This window comes from Sebastes fasciatus, chromosome 9 (genome assembly GCF_043250625.1).
Source record: "Sebastes fasciatus isolate fSebFas1 chromosome 9, fSebFas1.pri, whole genome shotgun sequence".
Classification (NCBI taxonomy): domain Eukaryota; kingdom Metazoa; phylum Chordata; class Actinopteri; order Perciformes; family Sebastidae; genus Sebastes; species Sebastes fasciatus.
The window spans coordinates 12,336,680-12,351,874 of record NC_133803.1 but is presented as its reverse complement, the minus strand read 5'-3'; the positions used below and the strand labels follow the sequence as shown (position 1 = coordinate 12,351,874).

Sequence of the window (15,195 nt, the reverse complement as noted above, 5' to 3'; positions counted from 1 at the left end):
TGGCTGATACTTTATCTGACACGCCCATGCAGGAAGTAGAGTAAACCATAATTCAGCCATATATCTCTTATCGCTGTTCAGTCACATGACGCTCTGTTCTCGGTCATTTACAGACATTCACCGTTCATAGCAAGACTACTTCAACCCCCTGGAGTGTAAACATGTCTACTGAGAAGTGTTTCGCCAAAGGTAAGACGTACAGCGATTATACTGGGTTAAAGAAAAGCATCTTTCAGGCTGCTGTCATTTCATTTTTGCTAGCAAGCTAAACTAAGATCCGCATAATTTATTACTTTCCACTTCCTTAAACCTTCCTTAAACCTTACATATCGTATGCATTTCTTTTCCACTGAATGCATTGCTTTACATTAAAACCTGAGTTAAAGTGAACTTTACATGCTGCCAGGTATTAGACCTCTCTTTCATTCCTTCCTCTCTGACTTATGCTGTCATGTGTCTTAAGTGCTAGAAGCATTGATTTTTGCAAGGTCATGATGACTATACATTACGCAACACCCTCATCCCAGTTCCTAAAGATAACAGTCGGTAACAGGAGTGTATTGGAAATAATCCTAATAACTATCTGACAGATAAATGAGTGGAAAGTACATTTTTTATGTACAAAATAGCATGAAAAGGAAACACTAAAGTACCTCAAAGATGTACTCAAGTTCATCACTTGACTGAATGTTCTTACCTCCCACTGCAGCTGTTTGAATTGGAAAACTCAAATTTCCCAAATAAAATTAGAGCCTGTTTCAGTCTTCACTCGATGCCCTTTTATAAATGTATACTATCATTATTTATAATATATATATATATATATTATATATATATTATATATAATATTATATAATATTTAGCAGCAGGCTGCTGCTCCCCAAGTGCTCCACAGACAGACTCAGGAAATCCTTTGTCCCCCGAGCCTTCAAACTGTACAACGCCTCTCTAGGGAGGGGGGGTGGGACAAAGGAGGACGGTCTGCAGGACAGATAATAATGCACTATACTCACTTCTAACAGTCTCTTCTGCACTATATTCAGTTTTAACAGTTTTCTTCATCTCCTTGTATTTTTATATCTGGTATATTTTTTTGTACTTTGTACTTTGCACTACTAACTTTTTTTTACTGCCTTTTTATTAACATGTTTTGCACTATGGAACTGTGCTGCTGGAAACTTGAATTTCCCTCAGGATCAATAAAGTTACTATCTATCTATCTATCTATCTATCTATCTATCTATCTATCTATCTATCTATCTATGTATGTAAACTTGACTAGATTTATATCTATAATGGTTGCGATTTTAGATATGAAGCACAATGGTAAAGTAAAAAACAGTAACAGAAGTAAATGTAAATGGTTACTTCCCGGCATTAAAGCTGCAGTGAGTAAAAATGGAGCAAATATGATTTTCAAAAAATATTTTTATAAAACGGTCACTATATCCTGACAGTAGTGCATGAGACAGGTAATCTGAAAAAAAAATCATGTACCTCTGTGTCCTCCGGTGCTCCTAATGGCATCTGCAAGATTTCACAGACCGGAGGAAAACAACCAATCAGAGCCGAGCTGGAGCCTTGCCGTCTCTGTTTAGCTGTCAATCAATCGCAAGCTCCGATCAAACGTTCAAACTAGGCAGCGCTGATCAAATATGAATCAATATTCTGTTACTGTAACGGCTATTTCTTGCATAAAATGTTTTCAGAAACATCTTGTAGTGTACAGTTTAGCTGTAAAATTATAAAGTTTGTGATCCGGCATCCATGTTGAGACATTCTCTATGAAATGACCTCTGATTGGCCAAAGTCTCCCATCACGGTCTGGATTTTTTTAAAGCCTGAAAACAGAGCCATGAGGATTTGCGGTCTAGTCTAGTTATCTCTCAGAACACTTGAATTACTATATGCTGAAAGGTTATTATGGAATTTTTGCCCAATACTGCCAAAAACATTCTGCCTACTGCAGGTTTAATGGTAGCACACATTAATCAACATGCTCTCCTAGTCACTCTTTGTCATGTATGGAAATTGCAATATGTTTTTCTTTCAGGAAGTACTGCACCTGATCCAGTCCCCAACAACCTCATCAGACTTTACAGCATGAGGTTCTGCCCCTTCGCCCAAAGGACCAGATTAGTGCTGAGTGCCAAAGAGATCAAGTAAAGACACGTTTTATTATAAGTTATTTTAAACCATAACTTCACTAATACGAAAACATTAAATACCTATAGGAGCCATTTTAAGTTTATTGTTGACATATCATTATTTGGACTAGACATTATTGAATTATTATTTTGGACACTTGGTGGCGGTCATTAGATGCACAGGGTGTGAATATACAAGGTCATACAGGAAGAGGAGGGCACAGGATCAGGGAGAGCACAGTTCAGATAGACACAGACAGCCACATATCAACACACTACAGAATTGGAAATCGTGGTATGTTAATTTATCATCTTTGTTCAAACCATTTCAAATAAACAACCAACTAAACTGCAAGAACGACTGCTCTGTTGTTATTGGGTCTGCGTAAGATCATTCCCTACCTGTGCATAATGGCAATTAAAAAAAGGAACATTGGAAAATGAAAAACTTGCCATTACATACCTGTAATCTGTGCTTTTGATTAAATATGCATTTTGTCTTTCAGACATGACACCATCAACATCAACCTGAAAGACAAACCTGAATGGTTCCTTAAGAGGAATCCTTTGGGGCTTGTCCCAACTCTGGAGACACCTGCTGGTGAGGTGATCTATGAGTCTCCCATCACCTGTGACTACCTGGATGAAGTTTACCCCAACAAGAAGCTGCTTCCTTCCTCTCCTTTTGGCAAAGCTCAACAGAAGATGATGCTGGAGCATTTTTCCAAGGTATTTTATGTATCTAAATCCTGTGGTTTTGTTTTGTATACTTTCTATTGTTACCATCATCAAATAATCATATTAATGCCACTGTTTTCTACAGATAACACCATACTTCTACAAGATCCCAATGGGGAGAAGGAACGACCAGGATGTCTCAGGACTGGAAGCTGAACTGAAAGAAAAGCTTTCCAAATTAAATGAGGTAGGTTGCAAAGTTCCCCAGGAATGAGTGTGAGCGCAACTGTAGTTGTCTATGAATTGTAATAAATGGTCAAAGATAATGAGTAAAGTGAGCTCACCCATGCGTCCGTCTTTAATGACTGTACCTGGCTAGTTCAGTGTTTTGTACAACACTAATCAACGTAATGTTTATTTTTCAGGACTTAGTTAACAAGAAGACCAAGTTCTTTGGTGGTGATTCCATCACAATGATCGACTACATGATGTGGCCGTGGTTTGAGAGGCTGGAGATCTTCGAACTCAAACGGTAAGCAATAATATCTCAAGACATTTGAAAAATAAATATGTTTTATTTATGGAAGCATTTCAAAACACTCAAGGCAAAAAGTACAAATATTAGGTAAAGGTGTTAGGTGTTGTAATTTGATTTTAGGTGAATGATTTGATTCCTGTTGTCTTTTCAGCTGCCTTGACGGCACACCTGAGCTGAAGAAGTGGACAGAGCGCATGTGGGAGGACCCGGCTGTCAAAGCCACCATGCACAGTGTGGACACCTACAAGGCCTTCTACAAGACCTACGTCGAGGGGAAACCCAACTACGACTATGGCCTGTAGAAAAGAAGTGATCAAAACCTTAAACCGTCCCATTTATTACCCATATTCATCTTTTTGATCATGGTTATCATGGGGTTATGTCTGTTTTTATAACTTTGTTGTAATAGGAAATAGCAAATATCATGATGACCTAACATTGAAGGGATACAGTGACAACGTTTTTTTATTGGACATTTTTTTTTGTTAGTTAAGGAAAAAATCTGAACCATAATGGGACTGAAGTACAGTGAAGTAAATATGATTGAAAGTGTTTTCAAAGGTGCAGCACTTTTTCTAATAAAAATTGTAGATGTAATAACTCTGGCCTGAATCTGAATTTTCTGTCCGTTATTATTTTCACCCACCAGACTACACAGGGTGGTCCCATTTAATACACTGGAGACAAGTGGACAACACAGTAGGAATGTAACAGGCAAAAAAAAAATAGAAAGCAAAACTTTGTTTTCTAATAAGCGATAAAAAACATTGAATATTACAAAAATTCAATAGCTGCCATCAAATGTTCAATGTGAATGAACACAAAAATACTGCTATACTGTTTAGACCGGCATAACATGAGAGGTATTTCTGTTAAAATGTTTCCCCAACTGATAAAAGTGCTTTGTCATTTTTCAGCTAAATGGTGAAATGCATTTCTGAAAGTATCATCTTTCATTTAGATTACTTATGGCTGCTTCTTATAAAGGCAGACTGATATATACTGAAAATCTCGCCTCCAGGTTACACTTATAAAACAAGCAGCATGAATTGTAAGATTCAGAAACAGTCCTACCCATCAAATATTGTAGGACATGCTCTGTTTGGCGACTAGATTTTACAAACAGAACCCGCTGTTGAAATGCTGATAATGTATTGTTTGGAGTCCCTTGTTCATAATGGTCACCTTGTCAAGTGTAAAGAAAGCAGCTGCAGCCAAAAACACTACATTTCAAGATATCAGCCATAACTAAAATGACTGTTGTATGCGCACCTTTTCATTTGAGTACTTGTGTATCTGGTGCAACTATTTGTAACACTGAATGATATTTAAAGGGGACCTATTGCGCTTTTTCCCTTTCCTTCAGTGTGTTATATATTTTTTTGTGCATGTAAAAGGTTTGCAAAGTTACAAAACCTAAAGTCCACACCAAAGGGAGTCTGCTCCTGAACTGCCTGAAACGCCTTGATTGAAGTCCCGCCTTTTCTTCCGTAACATGGTTATGTCACCAGGTAACACATTTTGCCTAGCAGCTAGTTTGGCAAGCCCTCAAACAAAGCTAGTTCGAGCAGACCTGGAGGGGAGTCCGAAGAGTTTGGTTCGGTTGACCAATCACAACAGTGGGCCAGCTGACCAATCAGAGCACACTGGGCTTTTTGGGAGGAGCTGGGCAGGAGCTCAAACAGAGCGTTTCAGGCGGAGGGTGAAAAGAGGTGCTGCAGCCCAGCCGGTATGCAAAAAATAAAGCGTTTTTTGAACATTAAATCATGTAAACATTTTCTAGTAGAAACCCCAAATACAAGTATGCACCTGAAAATAAGCATAATAGGTCCCCTTTAAAGAACTGCTAGTGCATTAGCCATGATCAGAAACATGGCCAAAAGCTCACTAACTTTCATCTAGTCTGTGGTGTAAACCTCCATTTGACACGTGAGGTGTGTACTCTTGTATGAGCACAGGTGCATTTCTCAACATCTCGTGGAAATGCCTGACTGTTGCTGCATAAAGCTCCCTCTGCAACACCAAACACCGGAACAGATTGATGGGCTCTGCTTTGCGAATTATCTCAGGAACCTTGACTTCTTCTGGCACTTTAATGTTCCCGATCAGAACGTGATGCAGTCTCTTCTCGTGCAGGCTCCTCTGCAAGAAGCTGAGCACATCCCGAAGCCTGTGCTCCACACTCTCGATGCCCCACTCAGAGGGCCTTTTGCTCAGCAACAAGTGCAACAGGGCAGTCTTTAAGTGGTAGTTAGTAAGGGCACTTTTTCCTGTGAGCCCTGTCTGCTTTCGGTGTAGGAAAGTAACAATCTGAAGGCAGTGTAAATGGCAGGAATTTTGTGGTACGCGTTTAGCGAAATGTTTCAGCAAATTCCTCTCGTAGACAGCATAAGAGAGGGGCCAGTAAGGGTCAGGAGAGCTGTCACAATCTGATGGGAAGTGTGAGACAAAATAAGCATCTGTATCCTCCAGCTGAACCACCGGTATGATGTTCATTACGATGACTTTCCCAGAACGGAATCGGATCTTCAGAGCGCCGGCGGCATCCAGGTTGCGGAAAGTGACCTCAAAGTCGTATTTGTGCGAGATGCGTCCCCACGCTTTGGTTACAGAGATCTGAAACCACTTCATGACTTGATCTTTGGCTAAGAAACGTGTGTTCCTGGAGCACAGCAGTTCATCAGGACTGTGGTCCACTTTGAGTGCGTCATCCCTGCCATGCAACAGACAAAGCATGTCCTCTCCCAGGTTAGCTGAGCCACAGACGCAACCCTCCTCATTCTCCCCAAACCTGGTCACCTTTATTTTGCCGCAGCCCTGCCTGTCAGGAGGCACGTCACTGGAAGGGCTGCACCACAGGTGGAACTGAAAGGAGTACGGATCTGGAGGCGAGAAAGGCACTATGAGGTCACACATCAGCGGCTTGCACACCTTCCAAGACTCGAACATGCTTCCGATCCCGACAAAGTCCCCGACTTCCATGTCTGCCTCCCTGTCACATACGCTCCTGAGCGATTCCAGCAAGTCATCGGCAAAACCCTCGACAAACTCCCTCACCCTCCAGTTCTCATGGGCTGAAGCGTAGGTGCATTTGTCACAAAAGTTGCTCAGGATATCCTTATCCAGCACCATCGTCCTGGGGGAGATGGATCCACTCTCTGTAAACACGTCTTCATCCTCAACCGGACGGATTTCTGCGTCAGCACCACCCTGCACCCTGCACATCTCGATGGTGAAGAATATGACGAAAGACACAGCGCTCCAAAAGTACCAACTATAACCTTCCTCCGGGCTGCTTTCTTCCTGCTTTGAGTCCAGCTGTGAAAGCTCTTTCTCCAGCCTGGCCCGCTCCAATTCAAGCTTCTCCTCGTGCTCCCGCATGCGACCCATCAGCTCCTCGTCCTGGTCCGGGAGCGTGGCGTTCTCTTGGGGAAAGAGCAAGGGGTGGTTTAATATGGCAGCGGCCACCACCATACACACTCGTGCAATAGCCCCCTGCATCTTCAGCTTGTTTCTAACACACACATTTAAGCGCCGCGCAGACGTCCGGGCAACTGCAGCTCAGATCCTGAAACAAGCACAGAAATAGTGGTTTTATTGAGAAGACAAGTGGATTTAACAGAAAAAAAGGTTCAATGTTCTTTATTTGTCATTTGTCAATTCCAGCAGAGCAGTCATTGGCAATGCAAATCTTTGGGCTCATGTTCCTTCAACAATGCTCATAAAATATGTGTATATAAAAGGGGAAATGACACAAGTAAATGTAAAAGCAAAATGGTAATCTAAGGCATAAAATAGTGCAGTTAAAATATAGGGCTTAAATATAAACATAAGTAAATATAAAATAGTAATGTAAATGTAAATGTGTTACTTTGTGGAAGACAGCATTTCAGATGGGACAACTGAATGTAAACAGGATGTAGTATATGCAAGATGAGAAGTATTATATGTACACAGAGGTGTAAACAGGAATGTAGTATGTATAGAGGAGTAATACATATGTATGTATATATACACACAGAGGTGTAACAGTTTGCAAAACAGTATGTAAAGTATATAAAGGAAAAAATCAGTGTTGAAAAACAATGTGTGGAAATCATGGTATATATAAAAATCCAGTTATATTTGTAAAGAACTCCACCCTATAGGGGAAGCACAGATTGTACCTCTAAATATAGAGGCAGTGGGCTGAGTGACGCAGGGACCGGGACCGGAGGGAGGAAGGTCGCCCTTCTTTGATAACCCTGTTTAGTTATCAACATTGTGCCCGTTAGCATTTACATCCTGTTAACATTTTGTCCAAAATAAAAAGAATAACTCCTCCCTTTCTGGAAAATGTCCAAATAAAGATAATGAAATTCAGCTTCTGAAACAATGTGGGAAAACACTCCCATTGACGGTATTATCTTCTTTCCTGGACGTCATCAGATAACGGACAAGTAATGCAATATACTGTGCAGAAGAGGAAGTTACATAAGTCTCTTGCTTATGTTCCAAGCTTTTACCAGAAGTTAAAGAGACAACTGCACACTGCTCTGGGGAGGAGGATGGACTGAAATACTTAAACTATCATCATTATAATCTTTCAAATAAAGGCATATGATGTGCTCAAAATGGAACTTCCTTTGCTGGCAAATAAGTGAAACAAGAAATGGGAAGTACACGTACCACATGATCGCACTGTGAGATCATACGATTATGAGCTGTTCTGTCAGACTTGAGCTTTAAAATGACAGCAGTAATGGCAGTGCAGTAATGGTGGAGTATGGCCACAGAGCCAGGGAAACTTCCCATGACTTACTCACTCACTGGGCTGTTTTCCAACACTTACATGGCTCAGTCCATCCAAACAAATATCGAGCCAGACAGCCTGTGCTGTAGTTAATTAAAATCATTTCAGACCATCTATTGTTACAGAACATGTAGTCTACATACACAAAGCCTGAATCCTGAGCTACTCACTTTTCCTCTATAAAGATCTCAGTTACAACATTAAGTACTAAGTAAGACCACTATATAAAAATACTCTGGTAAAAGTAAAACTCCTGAAAGTACATAAGTATTATCAGCAATGCGATGCTGCATCGCCCTGAAGGGAATTCTTTCACAACAATGACTCGCTAGCTGTACATTATCCCGCTTATTACACGGCTACTTACTTAGAAATCAATATTTTGACACAAAAATGGTCCGCCAGAGTCTGACATCAGAGCTGCGCCCATAGCGACGGTCTGTTATACATAGCAACGGTCTGTTATAAAGAAATTATAGACCGCAGAACGCTGTGATTGACCAATCAGAATCGAGTATTCAACACAGCCGTGTAATAAATTGCAATATCCAATTATAGGAAAACTATCATAGTACAAAGAACACATCTCCATATGTATAAAATCTGAGCAAAAAAAAGTTGACTTTTTTTTATGCAATCAGAACAGTGGGATCTGCATTTGTATTTATCACAGTTCCTGTAACATCCAACATCATAGCACTACTTTGAGAGGACACATGAGGGCGCATATCTTTGTTAAAGAACAAAAGTATTGACTGAGTTAATCATTGCATGTAAACTATTAATCATAAATCGATACAGTGTTGTTGAGGATCGATACAATATCACAAAACATAATATCGCAATATTCAATTTTTTCGACATTTTCTTACATCCCTAATTACAATACAAAATATAATCAACCAATAAATTATGATGTATTATTAACTACTAATTAAACTACTCGACAGTATATAAAGTAATTAAAATCAGTTCCACCTTTTACCAGCTGCAACATTAAAGTGATGTAGGCCTACACATTATTGCATCAATAATTATAATCCAGAAATATAATATACATTATTCTGAAATTAACCCACTCTGCATAATGACTACTTTTGATACTTTTAAGTGTATTGCTAATAGTCTACTTTTGTATTAATTTTAAATGCAGAACAACAGCGTACTTATACTCTGTGTAATTTTTTCTGTGTGTCATATTGTAATTTTTCCTTGTTTTTTTTCTTTGTTTGATGTTTCTTCTAGTTTGAAACACTTCGTAATGGTGTGTTTTAAAAGGTGCTATATAAATAAAGCTTTACTTACTTACTAACTTACTTATTACAACTTTTACTTGAATAACATATCTGAGTACTTCTTCTACCACTGAGTAAAGTACAACTTTAAAGTTGTACTTATTTATAAGTAAGCTTACATGAGTAAATGTAAAGTAGCCTAAACTTTTCCACCACCCACTATGACGTCACCCTGTACAGTGACGTCTTAACGCACATTCACTGCCAAAGGTGACGTCCCAGGTTGTCTTCGCAACAAAATAGTGACCCGCTCATCACGGAAATGTCATTATTCCAGACACATGAGTCACTTTACAGTCAGCAGACTGAGCTCTAGGACGCTATGTAAAGCTTTGAAACAAATAACAACTACTAACACTTTTAACTTACAGAAAATATACGCAACAAGCGTCATCATGGGGGACTTATTTGCATGTTTAACGACTTGAACTCGCTCTTTGTCGATGTGCACATCCAAAGTAGCTACATTTAGAAACACATACACAAAGAGTTGATAAACGTACCTTTAAGTTGTTCTCTGGCTGAGTTCATGGTGATGAGCTTGTGTAGCGGAGCCTCCTGGTGAAAGCTGCCTCCTCAAACTCATGTGAACAAGGAGGGAAACTGTTTCACAGCTCTGCTCTGTTCTTACACGTTTCCGCTCTGTGTGCTCCACCCATAAAGCCTCCCCTCCCCTCTGCAACCCAACATAGGCATGTTGAGCTGTGAGGAGCAGCAGGGTTCAGGGGAACACTGTTCAACATGGGAACAGACTTCAACACAACACCTGGTTCATTACTTTAAAAAAATATATATTTGTTGCAAATATAGTGCACATACAAACAAAACACATAACACAAATGAGTCATTAATACAGACAAACAATTAAACAAAGCACAAATAATAATAATAATAATAATAATAATAATAATAATAATAATAATAATAATAATAGCATAATAATAATAAATAATAAAAGTAATAATAATAATTATTAATAATAAATAATAATTATTATTATTATTAGTATTAATAATAATACTACTACTAATAATAATAGTAATAATACATTTTTTTCGCAGCTTTCTTATTTGTTGAGTTAAAATGGGTTTAGTGTACTGTTTGGTTTCATTTTCAAATCTTATAAATAAGATTTTAAAGTGGCTAAATTGGGATTTATGTATATGAATTTTTGCCACACACGAGCGCGCATATGCGGGCGCGCATGTACGGTGATTTATACCTGTAAGAACTTACAAACAGTCCCTTTAACAATAACATAACAAGACACATCCTTCCATCGCTGGATAAAAGCATTGGCCATATAGGCGGTCGCCTAGGGCGCCAGCTTCTGGGGGGCGCTGGTCACCCTCTAAAAAAAAAAAAGAAAAGGCGGTGGGTGCCCTTCATTTATTTATTCCCAGGTAACAAATGAATAAAGAAATAAAAAAAGAAATACACTTTTAACCCCTGTAACTCTCATTGTAGTGAAACTGACTTAACACTTTTAAGCCAACAACATCAGGGACCAATAGTTTAATTATATTATAATAAATACATTATCTATGAAAATAAAAAATCTTAATTTTTGTCTCAAAACCATTGTGATATCTGATGTGTGTTGTGGTTTATGGTGTAAACCGTTGGTGTCTGGACATTGACCGAACAGGTGCAGCATCGTTTCTGGAGACATTTCACAAATAAAGCATCAACACAAATGTCCTTTTTAAATCTAAGAAGATTAATGACTTGTAGGATAATATCTATGTAACATTTTAAAAGAAACTTCCCTTATTTACCTGTTTCATGCATGCAAAATAACAAAATGGTTGCTCTGTTGTTAGTGGACAAGAAATATTTTTCATCCACGAGGTGGCGCTTCATGCTTGAGCAAATCATACCAAAAGTAAAGGAGGTCAGGACACACAAGACACATACTGTAGAACACAACTCATTCCCCATAACAGGCTACTCAGGTACGAACCACAATAATATCATATTTGGCCTTTGGAAGCAGAAACTTACAAACTGAAAACACATTAAAACTGTGTCATTCATTGACAGACAATGTTGCATCAACACTGGAACTCTTGTGTGGATAGGCTACTAACCTTAAAGTGGCAATCTCGAAGATTTTCATTAAAAAAAAAAGTCTGCTAAGTCACTATCTATCGCCAAATGAGGTAACACAATGGTGATTGAGCCTATGGCCATCTGATGAAAGTATTGCAATATTTAATTTGCAGTTATTATGAACTGTGTGTCTGTGGTGACTATGCACACAATTCTGAAAATTTGAAGCTCATGTATATAGAAATAAAATTTTTCTATTCCATTTCTATGCTCATGTATCAACAAAGAGACTCCAGACAGCTAAACTCGGAGCACAACTTCATTGTTTTCACTAAAATAGAAATTCTAAATCAACAAATCTTAAGGATTGCCTCTTTAAACAAATTAATTTGTACTATTTTCAAGTGATATATTATAACAGGGCCATTGTAAATGACTGTCATGAAAACAGATGTTTTTTTGTGACAGTGTCTTCGTGAAAAAAACGGAAATGCTTTTGTATCTTACATCATCAACACACCCTTCAAGTATAAATGCATCAGTGCAGTTCAGTTTTCGAACACTGCCGAGATGACAAACTCAGACGGCTCAGAGGAACTCCTTCTGCAGATTCTGTGGGACTGGTTAAGACATCAGAGCTTCCTCACCTCTCCATTTTTCCCTGTTTGCTTCTCTCTGACAGTTTACCTGAGCTGCTGCTTGCCTTACATCTACCTGGATTTGCTCTGTCCCAGACTGACCCTGGTGCAGCGCTTCAAGATCCAGCCTCAAAGCGAGATGACATGGCCAATGGCTTGGAAGTGCTTGCGAAAAATTCTCCACCACCACTTCTGTTTCATTTTCCCCCTTTCTGTTGTGCACTGGTACTGGAGGCCTGTGTCTTTTCCTGCACTGGCACCTGAGATGCTGACTGTTGTTAAGGACGTCCTGGCCTGCCTCCTCCTGTTCGACATGCAGTACTTTGTGTGGCATCTGCTGCATCACAAAGTGCCCTGGCTCTACCATTTCTTCCACAAGGAGCACCACCTCTACACGGCCACCTTCTCCCTGACAACAGAAAACACTGGTGTCTGGGAGATGCTGAGCCTCGCCTCCTTCGCAGCCCTGAACCCTGCACTCCTGGACTGCCATCCACTCACCGAGATGCTCTTCTTTGTCACAAACATTTATTTGTCAGTGGAGGCACACTCTGGCTATGAATTCCCCTGGTCTCCATGTAGACTGGTGCCCTTCGGCCTCTACGGAGGAGCTCGGCATCATGACCTCCACCACCTCAAATTTAAAGTAAACTACGCGCCGTACTTCACACACTGGGACAGACTTCTTGGCACACTGCAGGAAGCACAGAGGACGTTAAGGAACACTTTAAAGAGGTCATGATTATCAGAATATGTGAAGGACATGTTATTTATGCTATTAACCTGCAAGAAAAGCTACTAATGAAGACGACTGACTTTGATTTAACTTTGATGCTGACATTTTTAAAATTCAGCCTTTTCATTCATCTTTTTTTCACACAAACAAATGTTTTTATGTTTTTATTATTTTATTAATATATATTAATATTGAAGTTGCTGTATAATTTCTTTCCATTTTGTCAGTTGTATTTTTTGCGACCATGTTAGTGATTAATTTCAAAGCAGTCACTCATTATATTCTCAACTCATCTGTATGGTTGTATATCCCTTCATTAATTTCCACCCAAAAATAAACAAATAAATAAATCATTAAATGAAGCAAAAATAATATTAAAAATAAAGAAATGTATAAAGAAAAGAATACAGAAATAAATAAGTTTGGTAATTGATACAAATAAATGAAAAAAAAAGATAAATAATAAATGTAAAAATAAATACAAATAAAATACAAATAAAATAATACATAAATATCTAAAAGGGAAAGATCAACAGAGGAATAAATAAATAAGGGAATTAATACATTATTATATCACATTTTATCAATTCATTAATTAATTAATGCATACATTATTTTTACTATTATTTTTGCTGCATTTAAAGATATATTTATTTATTTATTTATTTTTTATTTTGGCAGGTTCCGCAGTACTCCCTTCACTCAAAATTCTTCCCATGTGCTATCATTTTCTTATAATTTATATAAAATAGACATATGTATAACAGAAATTCCTTGGCACTGAAAAGGAGATGATGATGTGGAACTGCTGTAAAAATAACACTGATGTGTCTCATATGATCTCAACAATGTCGCAATAAAAAGAGACAACAAAAAGTTATGTTAGAAACTGTGTCTGGATGTCTTTACAGATGAAAAACATGATGCTTTAAAAGCAGCACAGCCTGATGTTAAAAGCAAATGAGGGCACATTGGTGCCAATGTCGCAATTTTGGGCCAAATGAAGAGAAATGAAAGTGGACAGGCTGATCAGCAGACCCCGAAATAACCAGACGGGCTTCCTTCCTCATGGATTTATTGGACGGGAACATGAATCTGATGTGTTTAGATGGTTTTATGTGATTGCTGTATGGGTATTTTATATGGATATAGTTGAAATGACAAATGAATGAATGATTAAATGCAATCTCATTCACATTTAAATGCCCCACACTTTTATTAAGTGGATCTCTGCTCAGGTTGTACTTGGGTGGAGGTATGCTGGGAATTACGTGAGATCAACAAACTCTACAAACCCAAAAATATTAATAATTATAAAGTTTAACATCAAACGTTGAACATCTCCAACCTCCCAGGTTAAAAGGTCAGTTCACCCACATTACTAAAGAAAATCACAAGTTCTCCTTTCTAGTGGTATCTTGTATTGTTTTTGGTTTCATGCGCTTTTACACAGGCTGCAAAGTTTCAAGGGTTGAAAGATTTTATTTGTCACATAAAACAGTAATATACATATGGAATGTACTGCAGTGTGGCATACTCATTAAGGCTATAGTGTTAAAAATAAGAATTAGAAAAAATAAATAATTATAAATATATGTAATTAGAATTACCGCCTCGTGGCTGTATGCCTCCGCCAACCCGTCAAGCTGCTGTTTACATCCATGTCTGGTCAAAATGTCATCCCTTCATCATTTTATCCTATTAGACATGTGTGTAAAATTGTCATAATTAGCATATGAATTCTTGAGTTATGGCCAAAAACGTGTTTTGTGAGGTCACAATGACCTTGACCTTTGACCACCAAAATCGAATCAGGTCATCCTTGAGTCCAAGTGGACGACTGTGCCAAATTGAAAGAAATTTGCTCAAGGCGTTCCGAAGATATCACAAGAATGAGATGGACATGAGGTCACAGTGACCTTGACCTCTGACCTTTGACCACCAAAATCAAATCAGTTCATCCTTGATTCCAAGTGGACGTTTTGCCAAATTTGAAGAAATTTGCTTAAGGTTCCTGAGATATCGCTTTCATGAGAATGGGACAGACGTAAGGCCACAGTGACCTTGACCTTTGATCACCAAAATTGAATCACTTCATCCTTGAGTCCAGACCTGCCCAGGGTGTACTTCGTCCAATGTCAGCTGGGATCGGGCCCCCCCCCCCCCCTCCCCCGCAACCCTGAATAGGATGAGCAGTTAAAGATAATGGATGGATAGATAGATCCTTGAGTCAAAGTGGACGTTTGTGCCAAATTTGAAGGAATTACCTCAAGGCGTAGCTGAGATATCACAAAATTGGGACGAATTTGAGGTCACAAG

The 15,195-nt window shown here is 38.7% G+C and overlaps 3 protein-coding genes across 3 annotated transcripts; 2 read left to right on the top strand and 1 right to left on the bottom strand.

Annotated features, from left to right (window-relative positions):
- The first annotated feature begins 41 nt into the window (after positions 1-41).
- Positions 42-3,963, top strand: LOC141773906 (glutathione S-transferase omega-1-like). Its single transcript, XM_074646062.1, has 6 exons — positions 42-189; positions 2,054-2,162; positions 2,654-2,876; positions 2,971-3,072; positions 3,251-3,357; positions 3,515-3,963. The coding sequence occupies exons 1-6, from the start codon at positions 162-164 to the stop codon at positions 3,663-3,665; spliced, it is 720 nt and encodes a 239-aa protein (XP_074502163.1). The 5' UTR covers positions 42-161; the 3' UTR covers positions 3,666-3,963.
- Positions 3,380-10,077, bottom strand: itprip (inositol 1,4,5-trisphosphate receptor interacting protein). Its single transcript, XM_074646061.1, has 2 exons — positions 9,954-10,077; positions 3,380-6,931 (listed from the first exon to the last, which is right to left on the bottom strand). The coding sequence occupies exon 2, from the start codon at positions 6,862-6,864 to the stop codon at positions 5,251-5,253; it is 1,614 nt and encodes a 537-aa protein (XP_074502162.1). The 5' UTR covers positions 6,865-6,931; positions 9,954-10,077; the 3' UTR covers positions 3,380-5,250.
- A 1,995-nt stretch (positions 10,078-12,072) lies between these two features.
- LOC141773492 (cholesterol 25-hydroxylase-like protein) lies at positions 12,073-13,283 on the top strand. Its single transcript, XM_074645358.1, has one exon. The coding sequence runs from the start codon at positions 12,073-12,075 to the stop codon at positions 12,880-12,882; it is 810 nt and encodes a 269-aa protein (XP_074501459.1). The 3' UTR covers positions 12,883-13,283.
- The last annotated feature ends 1,912 nt before the right edge of the window (positions 13,284-15,195 follow it).

What these genes read in the sequence shown, in the direction of transcription:
- LOC141773906 (XM_074646062.1), top strand. Translation starts at nt 162, where the DNA reads ATGTCTACTGAGAAGTGTTTCGCCAAAG. An exon ending in TGAGAAGTGTTTCGCCAAAG is followed by an intron (nt 190 to 2,053) that starts GTAAGACGTACA and finishes TTTTTCTTTCAG; the next exon opens with GAAGTACTGCACCTGATCCA. An exon ending in GAGATCTTCGAACTCAAACG is followed by an intron (nt 3,358 to 3,514) that starts GTAAGCAATAAT and finishes TTGTCTTTTCAG; the next exon opens with CTGCCTTGACGGCACACCTG.
- itprip (XM_074646061.1), bottom strand. Translation starts at nt 6,864, where the DNA reads ATGCAGGGGGCTATTGCACGAGTGTGTATGGTGGTGGCCGCTGCCATA.
- LOC141773492 (XM_074645358.1), top strand. Translation starts at nt 12,073, where the DNA reads ATGACAAACTCAGACGGCTCAGAGGAACTCCTTCTGCAGATTCTGTGG.